Source organism: Haplochromis burtoni, unplaced genomic scaffold, assembly GCF_018398535.1.
Source record: "Haplochromis burtoni strain Fernald_Lab_line unplaced genomic scaffold, NCSU_Asbu1 Contig_328, whole genome shotgun sequence".
In the NCBI taxonomy this organism is placed as follows: Eukaryota; Metazoa; Chordata; class Actinopteri; order Cichliformes; family Cichlidae; genus Haplochromis; species Haplochromis burtoni.
In genome coordinates, this window is record NW_024582689.1 from 631,311 (window position 1) to 656,009 (window position 24,699).

Sequence of the window (24,699 nt, forward strand, 5' to 3'; positions counted from 1 at the left end):
TGAGTTTTAGTTAGCTGCTGTTGATATGTAGTTTGGAGTCACCAAAGACTCAGAAGTGAACGTAGCCGCGCATACATACCGCTCTGAAACATTTTTTAACGTTTTCATTCCATTCATTTTATGACTTTATGACTTAGTAGTTTCTATTTTTTTAAATAACGAGACAACAACAAGATGGAGCTTAATTCCTTGTTAATTCTGCTGGAAGCTGCAGAGTACTTGGAAAGAAGAGACAGAGGTATTTCAAGCTAAACAGACAAGTTGTCAGCATTTCTAAGCCAGTAATTATGTCGTAAATGGGGATTGGGACGGCAGCTAACTTCATTTTTTTTAAAATAATTTGTTACGTTTTGACGTGCACTGCCATAGTGCAGGTATGATGTCACTTTACAGACAATGGGACATAGACCAGGCGATGGGTGCAAGCTGCACTCTGGGAGTCTGTATGCTAGACAGTGATAGGTGTAAATGTTTAATTTATAGTGTGTCATTTTTTATAAAATATGTTAGTATCATTTCCGAATGTGTGTTGTTGCAATCGAGTGTTTTTCCTTTGGATTTGGATGTAAGAAAATGAGTAAACAAGCCTGACATTGAAAATACAGGACAGAAATCGTTATTCAGCGGTGGCTATATCATAATATAGACCTCGGTGCTAAAAAAGAAAGAAAAAAGACTGCACTTTAATCGATCTTATTAATGATTTATTACGTGTTGTTCCTCTTTAATTGAGTCCCCGGTTGATATTTCACGTCTCAACTATTTCTCCAAAATGACTCACTGTCATCTATTATTATTAGGATGATTGTAATTGTTTTTGTTTATTTGCTTTGCCGTCCTTGCAGACCAAGCTTAAATGTAACACTCATTTTGCTTTCTGTGTTTACAGAAGCAGAGCACGGGTATGCCTCGGTTTTACCGTACAGCGCCGAGTTTTCCCGAAAGAAAACGAAAGCCTCGCCAATTTCCAAAAAAACTCAGAATAATAGGTAAATATAATCCTTTCTCCCTTCCCCCCAGCTTTATTTCTGACTTCATGCCAGCTTATAAAAACACACACTCACTCTCTCTCACACACACACGCTGTCTCACTCTCCTGTCTGCTGCCTGGGCTGGGCTCTCTGTTTTGGGCTCTCCAGTAAACAGTGCCACGCGTACACTGTCAAGCCTGCTGCTCTCACTGTTCTGTTTCACTCACACCTATCTCTGAGAGGAGAGAAAACACTGCATACGCCCGTAACCTTTCGTTTCTGCACCTTGTCTCACACAGTTGCATCCAACCTCTGGAACTGTGTGAAGCTTTTAAACAAATGTGTGTATGTGTTTGTCTTTTTTTTATGTGGTTGTTGCGTTTAAGCTTTCGTGCTTCTGATGGAAGTAAATTGATATTTGGAAAGGAAAGGGAACCTCAGCCCAGCACACCCAGAGTTCATTACTGGTGTTGTCTGGAGGATTGAGTTGCTCCCACCGAGTTTAACCCCTTTATTGTGCAGCTGTGTAAGAAGTTAAAGCGAAATATATTACATAAGTGCACGGCATAGCTTTCAGTTTCGGTTTGTCTGCTTCTTCTTCTCAGACCAGTGCCATTGGCAGATTAAAGGTCATTTAAAAACAATCATGGCAATTAATGTGTGGCTGTGTAATGTGTGACCTATGAAGTTAAAACACCCGTGCAGGCTTATGTTTGCTTTCTAAAAGCAAAAATAAAACCATCCAAACTTTCAACTAAAAGTAGGCCATGTGACAAAGAAAAGCAGGAAATCCTCACATTTCAGAGGCTGGATCCATTTAGTGTTCAGCTTTTTTTCCCATCCCCACCAGGCATGGAGAAACTTGCTTTCTAGGCTACATGCAAATTTGATTGCCCTTCGGTCTCATTTACAGTAAACAGGCTATTGTTGAAATGATTGTGTCAATCTAGTTCTGTTCCTTAGAAGATTAACACATTACGATCTGATTTAATAAAGTGAAAGATAAAAAAAGAAGGGAAAAAAGCATTGGCTAATAATAGTTTAGGGAAGCAAAGTGTGGAAATGGCTCGGCAGTGAGTCTGATGGTTACGACAGTGCACGTAGATGTACGCTAGAAAGTAGTATCATTACGAAGGGTGACACAGAGCATCGGAATCAGCAAATAAGGTGGCGATTGCTGACGCCAGTTGCTGTTTTTTGTCCTCCGTGTCACGCCAGTTTTGTGTCAGGTGACTGCTGAAAAGATAGCTCTGTAGATAAACCTCTTAAGATGAAGAGCGAAAAGGCTTCAAATAATTGCAGATGATACTTAATAATATTTTGATTTAACTGGCACAGAAATGAATAAAACAGCATTAAATAAACAAAATAACAAAAGTGTTTTTGCACGCATTTCTGACATGGGTATCAGACTTTTAGTGTGGCTCCATTCCCATTGTCTCTGTTAACTTCCACTCCTGTTTACAACGTGTGGGTGTTCTGATATGAAAGTGATACTTGCACTCGTTTGGCAGAAATGTGAAAGCAGCACCTTCCACATTCCTCTAATCCACAAGTTAACGTGCATTATATTTTGTGTACACCCGTGTGATCGAGTGAAGGGGTGTGGTGTGGATGTGGCAGGTGGGTGCGGCGCCTGAATAAGGCGGGCATCTATGCAAGCATATATGACAAACACCAGACCACTCGCTGGGCTTCATGCAGCCAGGCCTGCGTTTCCATACTTTTTTCTCGTGACAGAGCTTGGGGCACATCCCCCACCCCCGTTACGCCGTTTCCCTTTTTACACTCGCCCTCAGCTTCTTTTTTTTTTCTTTAAGTGTAGACAGGAGCTGATGCAGGCTCCTAGTTATAAAATCAGAACAAAGCAGTAATGTTTAATGTTACATCTGCAACCTAACACGGATAATGCGTGTTAAAGCGTTTACTTAAAGGCTGTTATTACCCTGCTTCATCGCTCTGTCACACCATATGTGAAAATTTAGGTCAGCTGACTTCGTTTTCCTCCTCTAATTCCTTGATTTGAATGTAGGAAAACTTTTTGAGTCCTCCCAGCTTGCCTTTTGGCCATTTATAGCTCATAAAAAAGTGATAAAAGGCTTATTTTAAATGCCTCTGATTGTTAGAGGATGATTTTATGACATGTAAAAGTCCTCCTCATGCCATCCTGTGGTTTTACATAACATGTAAAGATGTGGGTTAACCTGCTGTAGTTACAGGTCTGTGAACATTCTCTTCCTCGGAATGATTTCCTGGTCGTGCCCTGTGCTTTGACTGGGACATTTCCCTGATTTGTGCAGGTTTGAATAGGACAACTTCCTCCACGATGGCTCTTTGTCGGCTTCTAAGATCAGCCGCCCAACATCCTGTGTTGTCTTTCGGGATGATTTTGTGCAGACGCCAGATTATAGCAGTCGCACGGTCAGCTGTAACCCGTTTTGGTGCGCAGGACGGCGTTGTGGCACACAGCTGTGGGAACCAGTGCTTCGCGAGCACAAGGGCGCCTCAAACAGTGGAAAATCTGAAAAGGCTTGTTGTCAGTCTGTCCCTTTTGTTGTTGCTGTTTTTGTTTTTATTGCCGTGGTATCCATGACGGTCTCATGAACAGAGGGCCTGTTTCAGATGGACCACAGTGCCCTCGCCGCTTCTGGCTGCGTGTCATAATAGGGGTTCTCCTCGGAATAGCCCACACACTGATGAATTCTGTGGCGTCCGGGCCTCCAGACGTCTGAGAGTGTTTTCATCCCGTGTCCACGCTGAGCAGCAGCGGCGGGGGCAGTGGTGCGTGGATGCTGTTTGTATATGTGTAGAGGGGGACAGGCAGGCTGTGTCACAGATACAGCTCTCTCTCTCAGGGCCATTTTTGCCCTCGTGTGCATGCTCTCTGACAGATGTCCCACAGAAATGGGAAAAGATTTTAGAAGTCGTTTATCATACATTTCCCAGTCTTTGCATGTCTGTGCCCTTGATCCACCTGACTGGTATCCATAGACAACAAATTTGTCCTGTTTTAAGCATTCAAATACTGCATTTACTTCTTATAGTACAGCAGCATTCAAATTCTTAAGGCCTACAGCCACTGGAAGGCAGAAGAGCAAGAACATAGAGATGAATCTAGGCTTCTCTTTGATCTCTTGACACACATTTTTCTGATTGTTTCTCAGATCTGTTACTTAACATATTTGCCCAAATTGCTTTCATCTGCCTTGCTCTCTGATCAAAACGTGTACTAACTAAGCCTCTCACTATTATACAGAATCTGATGTCATGTCAGATGATTTTTTTTGTAGTATTTTGGCATTTCCTGCCCTGACAGTCATCTTTGTCATTTCAGATCATCGCACAATGAGCTGGAGAAACACAGGTAAGATGACATCTGACCCCCCTCGACCTTGCCCGTGTTTGATTGTGTGTTGAGTGCGTGTGTCTTTTAGTTCCTGACATAGGTAGTAATTGAAGAGCTTCATGGGGGCTTTCAGGTATTTTCTCCAAATCAGAAACACTAGTACGACAGATCAGATCAGAGGTCGTCTTCAAAGAGCCAAAGATTTAATCTGTTAATTCTTGTGCCTGAAAAACAGATAATAAGCTGATTTCAAAGAGCACCTTCACGCTGTCTCCGTTTCACGGATGAAACTCGTGTCCTTGTAAGGAAGAATCTTGGGTTATAATCCTGCCCAGACTGACACTTTGAAAAGAAAAGCAGTAAATCTGGACTTCACCTATCATTCAGCACTGAAATTGGGCTTTTTCTCCTTCCTGGAGGCACAGAATCGCAGCTCATGGTTTGCTTGTGTGTGTGGGGTTTGTGTTTTTTTACTTCACAGCTTTAGAGTTTCTTGTCAGGAAGCAAACGTCTCTTTGATATCAAAAAGGCCTTGCTGCTTCAGAGTAGATTCTTTAAAAATTGCCTTGCAGACAGGAATAAGAAAACAGCTGATGTGACTATCAGCATGTGAGCAGTGGCTGAAAAGGGTGTGTGAGTGTTTGCGTGTGTGAGCGAGCATGACACATGCTGTCACCCACGATGAAGGCCAGTCACATGGCCGGGAGTGAGTAATGGATGTGCGTGGCAGAGGGAAAAACAAGCCCGGACATATTCCTCCCTGACCTGCGAGGCACAGGAAGGCCCCGGCTGATTACACTGCAGGTGTTGAGACACAGGAGTTACCTCATGTCCGACGATGGGTGTGGCTGGTTACCAAGCGCCTGTGACGTCCAGTCAAACTGACAAAAGTGGGTGCCAGTAAAGGGTTTACTCACTTCCTTTGTCATCACCGCAGCCACGAGTTTCTGAAAAAGCGGAGTTTTCATGACAGACATGTCACTGATTCCATGATGGAAGGAAAAGAAGAAGAAGCCCTTTGAAGAATAAAGTGACGGCGTTCAAACACGCCGTCACATTGCATCATCACCTGTGACAAGCGAGGAGTTATTCTGTATAATTTCATGCCTTGTGTTTTTTCCTGTTTTTGCATTCACCATGCCCGTTTGTGTGGAAACATCTCCACCCTCTTATTTGAAATGACAGGGCTGCATGGTCACAAGGTTTTGCCACGTGGTCCACCCTGAGTCAAACCCCCGTCTGAAAGCGTGGCCACAAATTACATGGTCAGCCACTATACAGGTGTTAACAAGGCTCAGACTCTGCCTTTTGGCACAGCCATGTCTGTTGTACTAGCGACCGTCGTGTGACTAATACGCAACATTGAAACTACTAATAGTTTTTTATAACTGACAAAAAAAGAGACTTCTGAGCTTCTAAAATGAGGCAATTTTTGCTCAAGTACCTTTTGATTTTCTTTTTAAAGCTAATGGCGGCACAAAATGAGCAACTTGAAGAATGTTTTCCTCAAACTTGTAAACGGACATTTGCGTATGACTATCAAGAATCTGGCATGCCACTTGACCACGTTATCAATCGTGATCAGGCTTTTGTTGCAGTAACACGGAAAGTCTACATCTGATAACCAGTAGCTATCATCCAATGAAGATTTAGCATTTTACATTGTTCATGCGCAAATTTATTTTTGAATTTTTAAGACTTCCTCTTCCACACCGACAGATGGACTAAGACGCCTTATCCTAGATATATGAAGCCTTGAATATTCAGCTGCTGGCCTCAGAGTCAGATTACCTAGTATATGAAACTTGCAATGAACCTTTCTGACGAGCTACTCACATTTGATTTGTAGCTTAAAGATATAAAGAGAAGAGCTTTAACAGACATGCTCAACAAAAGAATTTTTAACTTCTGATTCATAAGAAAACCAAAAGTCTTTAGGTGTCCTGTTCAACCAGTTTAATGAATGTATGACCAGTTCAGGGGTATCTGCTTAAAGCATCAGCCCTGTTTGATCTGCAGTATCGCCTCAGAAATCTGTACCTCCCACACGCCCTTGGACGCGACTCCAGGGAGGTGGCTGCTGTTTGAGCCCTGACTCACTGTCTTTGTTTCTTCGTGTGTTGTTTTTGTTTCCCCCGCTGCTGCACAGAGCAATCCTTGTACTATACATTCACGAGGTAGATAAGGTGGTGGATGAACGTCTCCTTAGAGGCCGAAAGGCATCGCATGTAATAGTAACAAAAAAATCGCGTTTTCTTGCATGAGAATGTCCTCTAACCAGATTTTATTAAATAAGGGAACACTTTAGTATGCAGTTTTTAACTTTGAGCAGTTGACAAAAAAATATGAAATTATTTTGTTTCATTAACAAAAGATGTTAAAATAAAGGAGATAAAACTGGAAAATGTTGATTGAAATTGGGAAAGACCTGATGTCAAACAAACTGGTGAATTGCACCAGATTTCATGCCTTCTTATTTCATTGCAGCCCATAAACTGGTGTGCAGTGTACTGTGTGTTTGGAAGGAGGTTTTCATCTTTTAAGATTTTTTTTTGTTTGGTTATTACTTTTTTATTGTTTTTTATTTATTTATTGATTACTTTAAAATAATTTTTTAGAACTGTTTGTCAACAAAGATACCAAACTTTCCACATGCGGCCAAGACAGAAACGGTGTGGCTAATCGATACATTTGCTGAATAATCAGCTAAATGATTAATCAACTATTCATTGCTGCTATTATATGAAGCTGATTAAGTTGGAACTTTTTGGCTCTCTGGGTACCGTTCGCTGACCTCGTGCATGCTAGGTGTCTCTGGCAGCCGCTCCGGAGACACCCTGCATATATTTGTGTCCCATTATCAGAGTCAGTCAGCTGCTTGGTGGATGTGGAGTCCCACAGAGTCGGCTGTCCTGACACTTATCTGCTGCAGCCTGATTTTTAGCTGTGACAGCTCTCTATAGACCATCTCTTGAATGACTGTGCTGCTTTTTGTTTTTTTTTTCCTTCCCTCGTCAGACCTGCAGAGCATCAGCTCGGAGTCTATGTGAAACTTAAGTGCAGTGTGTTTGTTCTCCACGAGCATTGCTTCCTTCCCATTTCTGACTTTAACCGCTTTTGATCACGCTTATGACAGCTCAAGTTTCCTTTTCAAGCAACGCCAAGAAATTACGAAACTAGATGTTTTACTTTCCCACATATCACCTGTTTACAGGAAGCCCAAGTCCAGTCTGCGTAATCTAAGCTGTCTGGTATGTTTGCCATGCCTGCCTCGATCGAAAAAGAAAAGAGAAATATTTAGAGTTCTATTTTCATCCCCACCCATTTTGGCTCTCAGGTGCTCTTGGTTTCAGTTTTTCGAGATCGTAGCGAAGCTCACGAGTTTGCAGGCTGATTTCGACAAACAGTATCCTCTTACACTACGCTCTGTATCACACTGCAGACAATGTGCAGCAACTGTGGAGCACCCATTGAACTCGGCTTTAAATTTACATGCACTTCATGGACACGGGAGCAAGCCCTCCATTTGTCATGGTCTAGTCTTCTCTCTAATTAAATTTACTCTCCATGTTTCTTCTACTCCCAGCTGTGAATGAATCACTTTTTTTTGGCAGTGAGCAGCTCCTTTTTTCCTCGAGTGAAGCGCACTTATGTGTGTCTATGCCGGCCGGGCAGCACCTCTTTGAGTTACGGCAGCGTGCTGGTGGGAGGGATGCCCATCCACGGCCCTGTTACTTCACCTCCTTGACATCTTTTCTTTGCCCCACCCCCACTTTCCAGAGTCCACATCTGTCTTTTCTGTTATCTGTCTTTTTTTTCCTCTTCCTTCTCCTTATTCTCGCTCTCCTTTTCGGCCCTACTAAAAGCCCCTGAGTCAGCAGAAACTTGAGGCAGCGAGGAAGAGAAGGAGGGGCAGGGCTCTCTTCCTTCTCACTCTTTTTTTCTTAGTGACAAAACTCATCTGTTCCCATTTCTCTTGTTTCGAGGTGTAAATCCTTGTCGTGTCTTCGATTTTATACCTATGTTTATCCTGTAAATGTGCAACGCTGCTTTTAAGGGCTGCTGTATATCCTGCTTGTTCTGCTTATTTTTTATTTTGAAGTTAAATGTCATGTTTGCCTCTCAGGGGCTGCTACGTAATTAAAGTTTGGAAAGTTTTCATTTTTTCCTTCCAGTCTTGGTTTTGGTGTGACGTCCTCACATGTGACTGCATGTGCACTTTAGTTCCCTGCTGTCACAATGCCAGTTAAATTCCCCTCTTTGTTGGCATCATGGAGGAATCATTGTAGTTAACGATGTCTTGTACGCAGTCTAATTACAGAACCTGTAGAGCAAGGATGTTGTTATTTGTCATGAGATTGAATCAGCCAGTGCTGCAAGAGTCAACTACATATAGTCGACTATATGGATAACTAAGTTTTTCTTTTATTATCTGGAATAGTTTAAAGGCCGGAAATTATTTTTCCATTATTGTAGTTGATGGTTTTGATTTTAAAATTGCGTAAAAAATTCAAGGTGACATTTTTAAAGTGACATAAAACTGAAAAGTGTAAAAAAACACACTCACAAAAAAACTGTCTGCAGACGAAACAGAACAATCTGGGTTGAGTTAAAGATGCAGTGGGAATAAAAATAAAATCTAGACAAGCAAAGACTGGAGGGGGAGAAGAGGCTTAGTTTGAACTTTGACAGGCCTCATCCTGCAGTTCTCTCTCTGATCTAATGGTGCGCTCCATTTGAAGTGGGAAATCAGAAATCACGACTTCCAAGTTGGAATTGTCAACTGGGAAAGTCAGAAAAGCCCCACCAATGACATCACAATCCAAGATGTCGACAGAGCATGTAAACAGTAGTAAAAATGTAAACTGTCTGCAAGTGTCACAAACGCACTGTTAAGTGTTTGCGACACGCTCAAAAAAGCATGCACTGAGCAGTGACGGGTCCACCAACGTGCTACAGCGGTGTTTTTAAAAAAACAGGGATTGCATTATGTCGCTTGAGATGCATGAATGGCTCTACTTTATGTATGAGCAAAACCAAATCCAGTTTTTCCTCGCTTTTCCGACCGCTACTACGAATGCTGGAACGCAATCAACTTGGGAGTTACGCCACTCCCAGCTTCAACAGTCAGCTTAGAGGTAAAGGAATACACAACTGCTGGGGACTACTCCTCAGACGTATGTGTGTACGCTAAAAATAAGTCAGTGGCAACATTTGACTTTTTAGAGCCTAAACAAGGCGTAGGAGGTCTAGTTCTGTCTTGGATTAAAAATTCCATAATGGATTTTTGTCTAATGGCACTAAATCATGTTGGATGACTCAACTTAAAAAAATCTTATATATCTGTCAACTTACAATCAAAATGTAACAAACGTAGTCCTTATTAGTTTGCGTCGTTACCTGGAAGAACATAGGTAAAGAGAGTAAAGTTTGGGTTAGCTGATGCTTTGTCCTAATACATGTGGCCATGTTGGCGTGTAAAAGAAAAGGTTTGTCCAAACGTGTGTGTGTGTGTGTTTACTTATCCAGGCATGGGACAGTCTGGGTTTGTAGCTGAGCTGTGTGTGACTAAAGGGTAACAAACAGGCCACAGCTGGACGTCAGCAGCAGTGCTCCCATGTGGAATTTTCTCCACCCTGAGGTCACCCAGCTTTAAGAAGTTCATCAACCCGGTTTTTTGTAAAGCCCGTGGACGATCTGCTCTGGCGGGTGGGTGAGGCGCAGGGGGTATTTTTACACGTAATGCAAATATTTCAGGCCACCGCAGACCTACATTTACAAAAGAATGTTCTCGTTCCAGCTCAGGTGTTACTGTGTTCTCCGCAGTAAACTCGGCTCGTTGGCACAAAACAGTCGGTGCTCATAAAAAAACAGCAGTGTAGGATGCACTTTAACAAGGTGTGTGAATAGCTTTGGGGTTTCCAGGATAGGAAAAAGAGAGCAATTAAAGAAAGACGCAACTAGACACAGAAGTGCGATGACTGAACCATTCATGGTTCGGCCATGGCTGAGGAGGAGGTGGAGAAGGAGGAGACAAAGACATTCTTGAGTGTTGCTGAAGGGAGGAACTTGAGGCAGTGTAGGACGTGGCTGTTATGTGTGTCAGCCAGGCACCCTGAAATTCAGGTCAGCGGAGCATACACACATACACTGGAATGCAGAGTTAAATAAGAGAGGCGGCTTATGGGGAAAGTTTGAAGATGGATGGCAGGTGGGGTCACAGAACTAGCAGGCCGAGTATTACTAGAATGCTTCGCATTCAGCGCTGTCTTCTTTTTTGGCACAAGTGAGCCCCAAGTGAATGTTTGTATGATTATGCACTGATAGGCAAGATTACAGCTGCAGGCATTCTGGTTTTGCACTTTTGTCCAGCAGTAGTTTTAAACCTTTTGGTAAGCGAGCTCTAAATCAGCTACTTGGAGAAACAACGTAAAAGTGGAAGGTAGTGGAAATCTCTTCTTTCCTCTTTTCCTGACCCCTCTGGATTTTTTCGTAGGCAGGCCCAGACCTTCATGCAGGACCCCACCCCACTGCTCTAAAACCCTCCTTCAGATGTAAACAACTCCAACTTTTACCGTCAACATGGAGCCAGGAATCCTCTCTCATGCCACTAGATTCCTGCATGTTAATCATTGACAAGGACCATTATAAAACCAGAGCGCCCCATGTCAGGGGAACGTGTTTATGGTGCTTGCTGAACTTGTCTCTGCTAGTCTGTCCCAAGATTTGCGAGATGTACTTTTCATGGCACGCAGGGAAAGGCAATTAATGTCCAGGTCTGTCATCTGACGTTGGCATTGAAATGGGATGTGCAGAGAAAAAACCTTCCTCTATTTTTAAGCCTCCGCCATCTCTGTTTCGCTCGCACGCTCTCCCCTTTAAAATCTGTTTGACATCTGTTTCTCTGTTAACACCGCAGTAAGCTGGCTGTGCTGAGAAAGGGATTTTGTAATGATCCTCGCTCGCACAGGGGGGATTGTTTGAGTACACGAAAACAATCAAATGAATCTAATTACTTGGCATTCCCAAGCATGCCCCGTGGAAATTCCAGTTTGTTTTGTGGAAATTGTACTACAGTGAGTGAGCAACACACTGCTTCTACTCTTTCCTGTTGTTTAATCACCAGAAAAGCATGCTGAGCTTTTCCTTTAGAGTAATTCACCGATAAGTGAAGTAACCTCCCTCTGCCTGCTTTGCTGCAATCGTGTGTGTGTTTTCAGGTTTCTGTTTGCGCCTCGCGTGTGAGAGCAGAGTCATGTGAGAGCGAGCTCCATGTTCCTGCCGTCAGGAGAATGTGTTTATGGGGGACTTGTATCCGTCTGTCTCACCTTACAGAGTTGTCACTGCACACAGTGGGCGTGTGGGTGTGGCGTCCCCGATGACAGAAAACAAACATAACTCGTCCCAGACGACTGACATTTCATATGAGCGAGATAAAGACTTCTTGTGTCTCCCTGCGCCTCGGTGCGTGCCTTTCTTCTCACTGGCGTGGGCAGCGTGGTGAACCACTCTGTCAGTTTCACATGAGCGTGTCTTATTTTTCTGCCGTCTTGTTTTCCGTGAGATCGCTGTTAAATGGGAACGCTTACGGGGCTGACCTGCAGGGTGACAGTGAGACTAATAAAGGGCCGCTGAAAGGTTGCGTGTGTTTTGTGTTTCTGTCGGCAGGCCACTGGGCAGGGTCTCAACTTCCCTGCTCTCTCACTCCTGAAGATATATTCAGCCTGATATAAACCTGTAGCAGAAATTGCCATGTTTATAGCTAACAACAAAAAATAGTTTTGGTTTCTATGGCTGCATGGATGGTAACTGTACAGGTAGTACATTTTTTATGCAATAAAAGGGGGCGTGGTCGCTCTCAATGTCAAGTTTATGGTGACTAGGCTGTTCATGCTTGGCTGCAAATTCGCTCTCTGAGCTGCAACCTGTCGACCGTGTTTATGGTGCTGTTTTCTGACTAATAACAAGCTCTGCTGTGGTTAATTGTACTTACTACCGGGTTTCAGAGTCTGTGTGATACTTAGCACTTCTGGATCTGGGGGAAAAAACACAAACAACCAAAAGGTTAAAAGTGGCTTTAAAATGTGACTTGAATGTATGACATCACGGTGCCTGTGTCCATCTTTTATATGCAGTCTGTGGTTATGTCATATAATCAAACAAGCAGTCAGAGAGTCACATGGGTTTAAAGCAAACCTTCAGGTTAAAGAAACTTATTTAAAAACAAATGTAATCACATGATAACCCAAACTAACTACTGCAGGTTATTTGGAGGTAAAACCTGAAGTGGACAAGTACAAAATATCAGGAGGAAGTCCACAAGCATGTGCATGTACAGCTATGGTAAAATACATGGTCTTAGCCTTGTTTTTTAAGCTTTGCTGTAAGAATAACGAATAAAACTATAAGAATAACAATTCCTCAAGAACACAGTTTTTGTATCCTCTCATATGCGTCTTGAGATTGAATGACTGCAGTTCTGTGCCTGCTTAAAGCTGAGCTGATCAGAAACTCTTCTTCATCTTGATGTCTTGTGGGCTCAGCTCAAAAGGAAAATAAACAAACAGGCATAGTTGTTGCATTTTCTGCTTCTGGGTACTGGGGCAGCTCTAGCACTGAGAGCTAGCATTGTATCATGGCTTCTGATGACCTTTGACCTCTGTTTAGTAGGCCTGGCCCTGTGCCAGACAATCCACTCAGCCCTGTGCATATGGGTGGAGGAATGTGCTGGGCTGCAGTGAGCTCATTAAACAGTACAGTGAGCGAGGGGTGAAGGTCTGTTGTTTGCACTAGCTCGCCTTCTCAGGCCCTTTGTGTGCCGATGGAGCCTCCTGAGGGACACTGTGTCCACCAGGAAAGTGTGTGTGTGCGAAAACACTGCACAAATGGTCACTGCAACCTTTTTCCTCTGGTGCACAATACATCAATACCCCTAACGTGCACACCCAGCCTGCCACAGATGCACTTGAGCTGGAAAACAAGATATATTGTTTTCCTTCCAAGGCCCAGAGTGTGAGGAGGTCTGTGAGAATGGCCTGATCTGTACCCGACAACCTTGGAGCGCAAGTCAGCGGTTTGGCTTGTTCCAGTTTCAGCAGTGTGCAGCTTTCTGAGCAAAAGTTCCTTTTTTTTCCCACCTCCTCGGCTTAGTCTGTGCTTTGTTTTGGCTCTGAGCTGCTGATGGAGAAAAAAGATGGAGGGGGAGGGAAGGCCAGAGATCAGACACAATCATCCCGTGGTGGCAGCACATGAGAACAGTCAGGTGGTGATTTCTGGGCAGAAAACAAGTTGATCAAACAGATTCACTATTAAATCCTCAACTGCAGGCAGGAGTATGGGGCAGTCTGATTTAGCATTTTTAGCAGTTTTTATTTGCAAACATTTATAAACAAACAAACAAAAAGAGACCTCTTGCAAATATTGATATTGTTGTATAACGAAGCTCCAATCCTTTCAAACAAAATCTGCCTCAACCCCAAATCAAAGGCTATCCTATTTTCAAACCAGACAAATTGGAAAATTTGCAGTGATTCACAACCATGTGGCCCGGTGATGGGGGCAGTCTGCTTCCCATCATTAACATAGCATATGCGTTCACCTCGTGCAATGCTTTGCACAGCGGTTTTAGGCAATCTGATAAACACTGCGTGACCGGGGCTTTTTTAAGTAATAACAAACCTGTGTGAGAGGGGGTCCTAAACCCCGCTCCGAATCAGCTGTGTGCTCCTGAAGAAAAATTTCTCGTGGCGGGAGAGCCCCTGCTGCTGCTGCTAATGCGAGGGAGCTTTCAGGGACACACGTGCCAGGTTTAATTCTCTTAATTATATGCAGCTAAGCGCCTGATTCTTCTCGGCCGGGGCGGAGTGCACACTTTTGTTACTGTAAGGTTAACTAGTGGGGATGGTGTGGGAAAAGCTAGGTGTTTCCCCTCATTTTAACCTTTGTGTAATGCTAGGCTAACCATATGCTGGTTTCACCTTCATAGTTAGTATTCAGATATCAGAGCAGTATCAATCTTCTCATCTGAAATAGTGAACAAGTGGGTTTTTGTTCACCAGTTTCATGAACTGAAGATCTGCTAAGATAAGTTTTTTTCTTTAACCGCAGAGATCAAATTTGAGAAGAATTTTTCACAGGGGGGCGACGACGAACTTTTTAGGTGCAGCCGACGGACACCGGTCTCCACCAGTCATTGCCTATGAATGCAGAAAAAATAAAAACCAAAGCTTCTTAAAGACTGACTCGTTATTGCTTGATAGCAGGTGTGGACTGAACCAAGATCGACTCAAATTTTGAAAGCACAACCTTTGTAAGCCAGAGAGCTTCTGGAAACAAATATTTTGTCTCTGGCCTGCAAATTCTTCTTACTCATTTTTAGCTATTAAAGTTGGGTATATATTAAAAGTGTTCTGACACTTGGATGGCAAAAGGGGGAGGGGCCTCCTTGAGGTTTTCTAAACCTGTCCAGTGGGCTATATTTGAGTCTTTCCCGAGCCAATTCTGTCCCCCATCCTGGGGGAAGGCAACTAATCCGGCATAACAAAGCGAAAAAATGTTACATGTAAGACCCTTTCCAAGAAGCTGTTAGCCCACATATTTGGCGAATCAGCCAACCCTAGCAAAATAATATTTTCATTTTGGTCCCGGCAGCATTTCACTTTATTTTTTTATCTTTTTTGCAGCTGCAGAAAACATGGGTGTGGTCTTCTCCCTTTGGTGGCGAGTTTGTGCGTTTAACTCTTTGCTCATTTGTTTCTTATGTGGTCAAAGGGCACCAGGGCACACTTCTCTCTTCTGCGTGGCAGGTAAAATATGAGGCCAGGATACATGAAGGGCCTGAGGTGAATAACACTGGTGAAAAAACACGGAAAAAGAGTTTTCTTGAGGTGGGTAGTCGGGCAGAGTATTCAGGGAAACGCCTTGTTTTTGTTTTTTGTTTTTCGCTATGAGAGAGTAGTGGGGGCAGGGTGAAGTGCAAGATGGTTGCCCATTGGCTCAAGTTACCCTTTGGATGATGCGTATGGAGCGCTGCCTAGTGCAGCTGAGCACACTGCACTGAAAGGGTCCTTTTTTCAAACCAGAGAGAAAGTCATCCACATACTCGGACCCTGCTGCAGAACTCCTGCTCCTCCCTGCCTGCTTCCCCTGGCTGCAGACCAAGCGCTTCATGTGGCTCGAATGGGGTAAGCTGGAGGTGGCCCCCACCCCTGTCCTCAGAAGACACTTGTTTTCCAGTGGGATGAGGGTGTGTTAGTGTTGGCAGGGTGGAGCAGAGAGTTGAAGGGGTTCAGCGGATGGGGGGTTAGGCGGACTTGCCTCCTGGGAGAGGAGGTAATAAAAGACTGAGAGCACTTTCACATGACCCTTTCACACACCTACGTGCACCTGTAGAGAGATGACACGTTTATTAAAGCCATATCTTTCTGTTTTTAAGATTATTTTCTTAATAATTGCGCAATCAAATCCCTCAAAATCGATACTGTGCATGAACTGAGACTGGTCAGATTTATTGCCCACAAGATGTCTCTGGTCGAGGTCTAAGTGAAACAGACGTGGCTACTGAGATGGTCTCATTTTGCATAAAAATGAAGGTGACGCCCTTCCTGAAAAAGAGCTGGGGAGAAAAAAAACACAGAGTGTGTAAAGATTGTGTATGATTGCACACTAACCGTGGACTCAAAGAGAGCCTCATTTCTCTGATTAGGTTTATCTAAGCTGCGGCAATGGCTGGTGGAGACCTTGTGTTGTTGGAGTTTGTTTACCATATAGTCAGAGTTCCTCAAAGGAACAGGAGAAAGGCAGTAGTGGTGGTGGTGGAGGGAAGGCTAGCTCAGAAGAATGAAACAGTTCATGGACTAGCTTGACTAATGGAGGATTCAAAGGCCTTTTTGAACAAGTCTGAATGGAGCAAAGTCAGAGAGGGGATCTTGCTGATAGGATCTTCTCTTAAATAACATACAGTATCCATAAAAATTTTAACTCTGTCTTCACTGTCTCTCATATAAACATCCAAATGACGCTGTTTACTCGAGGATCCAGGGCAGGGTTGTTGGCCTGCAGGGCTTTGGCAGGGATGCAGGGTTCACAATTTCGCTCTGCGACCTTATCACAGCTGCCATTTTGATTGGTGACTAATTTTTTTCTCTTCTTTTGCACGTTTTCTCAGTTTTAGCGTACGGTGGGTTTGCCATTTTGCGCACACGAGGTTTGGAAAATGTCGGTCAGACAGCTGTGCTGGAAAGTATGGGGACTACTATACTATGCACAGTGATATTTAGGTCAGCGTGTAGCACACTGGCACTCTGCCCATACGCTAGTGAGTGTGTGCACATGTGTTCAGAAAATTGTGAGCAGGTTTGGGGAATGAATAATCACCTCATAAATGAAAAGTGCATACATGAAAATCCCGAAAGTGTGTGTGTGTGTCACATGTTAGCTTACAAGAAGAAGATGGATAAACCGTGGCTGGATTTCTAACAATCTAATCATTAACACAGTATATCTCACTATTTTTATTATAATATTTGCAGTTGCTCGTGAACTCTTGATTAGTTCACTAATCACTGTTTGACGTAGCTCGTCTCAGATCATTACGCACAGCAGTGACAGTAAATGTAAGACTATCTGTGTCAATTTTGCACAAGTACAGCACAGCCTGCGCTTTGTTGTGGATGAGGAGCTTTGAACATGACTAACCACAGATCCTCTGAACCCCTCAACCCTTTGAAAATGTCTCACGGTCAAGCCCAGAGTCAAAGTGAAACCAAGTGTGCAAAAGAGCGTCAGGCCACGATCGCGCAACATTCGCTCGCGAGAGCAGGACTTGTAAAAAGGAAAAAAGAAAAATCGGTGTGTGCTTCTCATGCAGATAAGCCCTGTTTGTGGAGGTTCTTTCTCACTTTCTGCCGGTGGATGTGTGCTGACTCACTTCTGTGTTTGCTTGTGTGCTTGCAGACGTGCCAAACTACGGCTCTACTTGGAGCAGTTGAAGAAGCTGGTGCCTTTGGGTCCAGACAGCACGAGACACACCACTCTGAGCTTGCTAAAAAGGGCCAAGATGCACATCAAGGTACTAAAATGCACAAACCTTATGAATCATTCAAGTGTTCACGTGGCACATCGCATGTTGGATTTAAGCGACATTTTAATGTTTTCACCAAGCATTTATCTGATGGAGTGTTAGGGTCACTTTAAGAAAAATATGCCGTTCTTTATAAGATTATAAAAGTGGAGATTGAAGTTGTCGTTTCAAGTCAAACAAACTGCCAGGGCTGCTCTGTAAAATGCCTTGTGTACATGAGTTAGTGAAACAACATCAAACATCAGCTGTCTTATTGTGTGTTGTGACACAGCATATCCCCTCCGTACCGCACGAGGGTGTAACCATCGGCATCCTCTCGTCTGTCCATTGTCAGCTATTTCATTTTGCATGAATCCGACCAGCTCTTTGAAATTTTTTGAGGCTTTTTCTTTCTGACCAGAAGCAGCTTTCTGCACCATCTGTTCAACATTCTTATATTTGTCACCACACTGTGTTTAAGTGCCAAAAGAGAAATCATTTCCTTGTTACTAAAAGTGATTCGAGTGTAATTTCATTAACTCACAAGGCATTTTGTAGAGGGGTACTCTTAAAATAACACAATGCGGCCCTAATACTCTTTCGCAGTATGATGAGTGAATTTTTTCCTTATATTTTATTTTCTGAATAAACTATTGACGCTCCTCTGTGGGGAGGAGCCCCCTGGAGGGGCACCGAGCCACTGTGCATGAGTGTGAACACCCAAGAGAAGAAAAATTAAATTAAAAATTAGATCCAAGTGAGAGGACTTAACTTTTTCTTTTTTTTTTTGCTTTTGGAAATGGGGTCATACCAGAAGAAGCATGAGAACCTCTAGACTAAGCAAACAGAGTAATCTAAAAATCTTCTCTGTACCAGCTTCATGCTCTACTTCTCCTGTTTCCTCTAAGTAATTTTTTTCTGCACTTTAAGTGTGTCGTTGTTTTCTAATCTTTCAATCAGGATGGATCGGTGCTCAATGAAAATACAAATCAAACAAAAAAGAAGAAGAAAAAAAAAATCTTAACGCAGAGCCTTCAAAGTGAAATATGTGGGAGACTTTGTGGCTGATGTTTAGATTGTGTATTTAATATTTGGCTTTGCCAACTTTTCCTCCATGGTTCATTAAACTGTTTCACTTCACAGACACCAAGTGACGTGCTAAAAAATGCTCTGCAGCAGCAACTAGTGAGCAGAGCTTAAAAAAAGTAGCAGCAGTGCTTCTACCCGTGCTGTAGAAGACCAACCATAAGTAGACTTTAGGACACGCCGCACTGATCTTGCTGTTTACAAGCAGCAACAGTGTGGTTGGTGGAAAATCCAGACGTAGCGAGTTTTAACCCTTCATTTCCTGTTTACTAAGCATGTCCTCTCTGCTCAGACGACCTGCGCTAATTCTCGGCATTGCGACCGTTTCTTCTTGTGCGAGTTCGCTTTGATTCACCACCGAAAACCTTCATATACAAATAAGAGCACAAAAAAAAAAATCGAACCCCACTCTGAGTCAAAATTTGACTTTGAGTTCAAGTTTATTTTTAGTTTCAAACCCGTGAACCTCACACAGTCATTTGGCTACTTCCCCAATAAAATGTTGAAATTCAAGGTCGTGTTGTAACTTTGACAGAGATCTGATTTAAAGCAGATAGAAGATAAATCTGGTTTCATTTTTTTTGTTAACTTGATGAGATCAAAAACAAGAACTAATATTCCTGTTTCAGCTAAAGTAATACTTCACCCTGCAGCAGTGATACAATAGGAAAATACTGTGGTCGTCACACTAGGAAGAAGTGTTGTCTTTTACTGCAGAGGAAGCTTTTTTGGTCTGGATTGTGGGTTTAACCATGTGTATTATGTGGTGTGCAGTAAAGAGAAGACAATTACTAGAACCCTGCACAGGCATGGACTGAGGTTGCAGATGAAAAAAAATCCATGTCTGCAGAACAGACACCTTTAAACCAGTCTTAAGTATGCTAAGGAAGAAAATATGTATACTAGAGGTCTTCACTTCAGTTGCATACTTTAAAGGCAGAGCAAAAACGGGGAGGTGGTCCAATCCGGTGAGCATGGTCGTTAATTTTTCGGCATTTTTGTGTGTGCTTTGTGTGCAGAAGCTGGAAGAGCAGGACAGGAAGGCTTTAAATGTGAAGGAGCAGCTTCAGAGAGAGCACCGCTACCTCAAACGCCGCCTGGAGCAGCTCTCCGTGTCCGGATCTGTGGAGCGCATTCGCACCGATAGTATGGGCTCCACCATCTCCACCGACTCAGAGCAAGGTAGGCTGTCCTTAAAGAGCCAATCACACCTTTCTGGATTGCACTTAGACATGGATTGCGCGCCGTATTATTAGAGTACACTGTAAACGCTCTCCATGAGCCGGTTCTTTGTGCCTCAGATGTCTCTGTAGTGCTTAGTTTGAACTGTTGAGGTATGTTTGATATTCCTGAACGAGGTAACACACATGCAGTTGTTTGTCAATGTAAGGGATTATCTGCTGGGGCACAAAGATCTGGCTGTTTGTGCGGAGGTAATGGCTGCCTAAATCCGGGTTTAATCTCCAGGCACAGCAGGCTTCCTAATAAATATGCCCACGTACTGGTTGTGTGGAAATAAACAGTTTCTTCTCTCTTGATCTGTTTCTAGCAACACTAAAACCCCCCAAAACATTGTGTATTTTTTTCCTTCTTGTGTACAGAGGTGGACATCGAGGGCATGGAGTTCACGCCTGTTGAGGCAGACAGCGTGGACAGCATCAGCGACGGCGAGGAGGAGGACCAGTACAGCCTCCAGAGCAGCTCCAGTGACAACAGCTACACGGGCACACATTCCCACAGACTGCAGCCACACCACTGTTAGACCCATGGCGGACATCCATCTGTCGACCAGCTTCCTCACCCATCCGCGCTTCCCTCACCTCATCCCCCTCCCTCCCACTCTCCCCCTTTTGTGTTCACCTACGCCGCCCACTACCTACACCACCTACACAAGACCACGATGGCAGTACCCCCGAGCCTATTCTGTCCACACTTAAGACTTGCTGACTTTTCCTCCCTTCTCTGACCACTGATCCTACCTCACCCTACTGTATCCTGCCTGACCCCGCCCCCTCCTTACACACCTGCCCTTTTTACCACCCAAACAGCGCAGAGCAGAGCTTGTAGTTTTTAATCTGGGTTCTGTGGTCAGGTGCGCAGCTTTGACCTGTTAATTGGTTCGAGAAAAGTAAAAGGAGAGAGTTATTATCAGGTGGCAGTAACACCACACACAGTTTGTGATATAACAGATGAAGCAGTTTGGTTTGTTCTGCAGTATATGCAACATTGGGAACCTCTGTAGTCATTTTCATCATACAGATTCTTCCCTTTTACACAACAGGATTGTGCAGGAGGTGTCCTGTCCTTTCCTTGAAACATCTGATTGGTGAAAAATGACGAAACCTTTAGAGTTTCTCATTTGGAGGCGGTGGCAGGATGTGCTCAAACCGCTGCCACCGCCCGAGCGTACCCAGTATGGGAAGCATTTTGCTTCACTTTTCGTGCGCATCGAACAAACAAAGCACGACTCTGATACCTTCACAGTCACTGTGCACTTGCGAGAAGTTTATCCGCCACATCGAACTCTCCACAAAACGGTGAATTAAGCTTGCCCTTAAATGTCCAAACTTCTTACTGACTCAACTCTGCACACATGCTGAAAATGTGTCCACAGACCACCTGAGAAGGTTCGAGAGCTGCAGCAGAGCAGGAAGAATGTAAATAGATGTACAGATACTGTAGAAACCCTCGTGTCTCCCCTCTGGTTGGGTTGCCTAACCACTACTCCACACTACTGACCACTACACTATACCACCCTATGGTGTGGATGGACTACTATGTCAAACAATGAGAAAAAAAAAGGAGTTTCCTCAAAACTAAAACTCTACTCCTTACATTTGACTCAAATCTTGTTTCCTTCTCAGTAGCTAATTGATGTAGCAATAAATACATGAGGCGGGTGCTTCCTCTGAGTGTTTAATCGATTCTGGCAGACCATGAGGTTCTATGGGAGACTTTTTTTTTTCTATTTTTCTTTTTTTATTTCTAGATGGGGATTTGTCGCTCACCATTAACAGACCTGCATCTCCTTCACTAACGGATGCTTCTCTGTGAGCGCGTCACCATCTACCCAGATCTCGCATTTCTCTGCAGCTCTTGTCGCCTTCTCGGTCAGAAGTCGGTGGTATTTTAAATATTTGTTTAAATCGATTAACAAGTCAAAGCTGTAAACACCCGGGAGGGGAGGGAGGGCAAGCTTGTAGTGATTTGTTCATTTTAGAGGCACTCGTTTTTATCTAACCTAGCAAGCTAATCACTTTCCTTATCCCCTCGGCTGATCTGTGGCTTATTTGCGAAGCTTCGGGCACGGCTGAACACCGATGTAGGTGAACCTTGTTCTCTAACCCGTCTGTAACTTATGCACATTAGTCACTGTTGACGAACGAGGCGCTTCTGTCGCTCTCTGACCGTTTAATAATCCTTAGCCCCGGTCTCTGGCAGTCCTTTAGAGCTTGGCACTTTAAAAAGAAAAAGCAAAAAAAACACACAGACACAAAAAGGGGCAGGCCATTGAGACGGATCTGACCCCACCCAAAAAAAAAAAGAAAAGAACTACAAAAGACTCGAACGAAAAAGAAAAATACTTGCATACAGAATCTACTCGTCACTGAAAGTGAGTTTAGCCAGTGTAGTCTATATTTCTTGTATTAAATTTTGTATTATATTTTCCTAAATGTTCTCTTGTAAAGAAAAGACAAAAAAGAGTGAGTATATCTATCTTATCTATATATAAAAATATATATATATATAAATATATATAAAAATATGAGTGACAGCCAGACAGACAGGAGGCCAGGCTTGATGAAGGGAGAGTGGGAGCAGGGGAGCTGATAGACTGGCCCCTCTCCCTTTGGGTGACTCTCCTGCTGTCATTCTGTGCCTTGGTGAGCCTTCGACCTCCCTCATCCTCCTCCTCTTTGGCCCTTACTCAGGTCACGCTCCCCCCTGTCCTCTCCCCCTCTCGCTTGCATCCCTCCCTCCTCCTCCTCTGGCGGGGCCTTTTTTAAATTTCAACGTGAGACACTTCCACGCGTGAGGGCCGCGTGAAGAGAGAAGACCTCATAAATGAGTAAAAATTATCCCCCCCACCTCCCCCTTTATCTCAGTTCCTACTGAAGCCGCTGTTGTACTACACCCTGTCCAGGCACTCCTCCGCCCTCTCGATGCCCGCCCGTCTGCCAGCGCCGCCTCTGTCATGGAGATAAAAAACAAACACACACACACACACACACACTGGTGAACTCCCATGGCAGCTTCCAGTCGCCCCGAATGGTCACCGAAGGGGTTAAAAACTTCTGGGCTTGAAGCGTGTTTATCTTTATTTTGATTTTTTTGTCATTTTATTATTGTTGTATGTTGACTTGTTTGTTCGGTGGGAGCCACTGGGAGAGGAGCGATAAAAAAACAGAATAATCCAATCAATGGCAGCTTAACGGTGTTATCCTCCGAGCTCCCGGTGGTGCGTCCCAAACAAAGTGTTACCCATCGATCAGGGGACCTCTTGAGACACAGCAATATTACCATCTTGTGCTTTCTGAGGGAGGGTGGGGCGGGCGGGGCGCAGGGTTTTTAAAGACAAGCAGGTGGTTTTTGCTCTTGACTCTGTGGTGCATTGTTTTTTTGTTTTTTTTGGTGACCAACTCTTATATATATTTTTTAATTTTTACCTCCTATCTGCACTCTCTCCATATTCTGCAGGAGGGGAAAAAAGTAACTATAGATGAGGAAAAAACAGCTGTTTGTTTTGGGGTTTTTTTAATCATCGAGTTTACATTCATGTCAAAGACTTTGTACATGACTGTTTGTAGCAAAAAATGTCCTTTTATCAGTTTGTCAGTCAAATGAACAACTGAGTAAACCATTACTAAATGGCATATTCTCTCGCACAGAACCTCCCACAGCGATAATTGACATAAAAAGAAGCAGAAGACAAAAAGAGGGAGGGAGCGGGACGATGAGGCGGTGAGAGGGGGGGATAGATATGAGATTAGAGATTTTAAAAACACATACATATATTTTCACTCAGTGTAGTGTATGAGCAGCTGATTGGACATGCAGACATTTTGCTTGAATGTTGGATGGATCGTGTTTATGGGAAAATCTTTTAATGATGTGCCTTGGGGGGTGGGAGGGTTCTTTAAAGAGATTGTACCACTTAATGAACACTGTTGAATCAGTTGCCCTAACTTAAAAAAAACAAACAACGAAGTTCCCCATCTTGTTCCGCTTCCCTTCTCGTGACAGAAGAAGCAAACGGTTAACGGCAAGACACAGAGACACAGAGGAGAGTGGGGTGGTGCTGGGGTGGGAATGTTCATCAACATCAAAGTGGGATTTTATTTTAAAAAACAAAACAAAGTCATAACAAGTACACAAGAAAAGATTTGATGTTATTGCTTTCATGCTGCTGTTGCACAGAGATTTCTAAGAGCACAAAAGTTTGTTTTTTGGGTGGGTGTCAGCAGGCGGAGAAGAAAGAGGGTGGTGGGCATGACGGAGTATGGGGGGCGTCTGCAGCTCACGTGCACACAGATGAAGTGAGAAACACGTCTTTCTGTCCCTTAGCCTGCTGCTGCTTTAAAGGTGCTTCTACAAACCCACAGAATGACTTCCATGAAATCTTATTCCTGCCAAATAAAGAGTCACTTTTGAATCTTTTTAATGATTAATACGATAGCTTTAACTACCTGTAGGCTTTAGGTCAGCTTCCTGCTTTCTGCACTTCAGCCTTTTATTTTGTATTTTCTCCTTAATTGTTTTGTCCTACAACAACGTTATGGTTCTTTTTTTTCTTTGTACCCACATAGAAGCTAGAGGCTGAACTGGCTTGTATTTAGTTGAGGGGGAGATGATGAGGGGTTTTTTTGGGCTGAGGGGGGAGTTCTGTGCCAGAGACCTGTGAATATGTTGCTTTTAAGCAGATGTGTAATTCAGAAGATGTATAAGTTCCATTTTTTTTTTGTGCGTGTGAGCGTGCGTACACGAGTACCTGGTGCTGGCTATGCTTTAGCAAACACTTTAAGGTATTGTGTATTCTCTCATTGTAATATAATTAAAATGTTTTATACAGAAAGCCGTGTGTGCTGGTGTCATCAGTGCTTTTCGGGGGAAGGTAGCAGATTAAAAACTGACGACCTACAACTGAACAAAGCTGAAAGAAAATGTAGGTAAAGACGTTGAAATGTTTCAGGGTTTCCTGTTTGGTTTACGCAGCTGCAAAACTGGAATATTGGGGG

At 43.5% G+C, this 24,699-nt stretch overlaps 1 protein-coding gene across 1 annotated transcript; it reads left to right on the plus strand.

Annotated features, from left to right (window-relative positions):
* mxd4 (MAX dimerization protein 4) lies at positions 1-24,536 on the plus strand. The gene is made up of 6 exons (XM_005941993.3): positions 1-238; positions 890-989; positions 4,306-4,335; positions 17,272-17,386; positions 19,483-19,645; positions 20,065-24,536. Exons 1-6 carry the CDS (start codon positions 175-177, stop codon positions 20,223-20,225), a joined length of 633 nt encoding a protein of 210 aa, XP_005942055.1. The 5' UTR covers positions 1-174; the 3' UTR covers positions 20,226-24,536.
* The last annotated feature ends 163 nt before the right edge of the window (positions 24,537-24,699 follow it).

Coding starts and splice junctions, on each gene's coding strand:
- mxd4 (XM_005941993.3), top strand. CDS start 175: ATGGAGCTTAATTCCTTGTTAATTCTGCTGGAAGCTGCAGAGTACTTG. Junction 4,336..17,271: donor AATGAGCTGGAGAAACACAG/GTAAGATGACAT, acceptor GTGTGCTTGCAG/ACGTGCCAAACTACGGCTCT. Junction 17,387..19,482: donor GGGCCAAGATGCACATCAAG/GTACTAAAATGC, acceptor CTTTGTGTGCAG/AAGCTGGAAGAGCAGGACAG.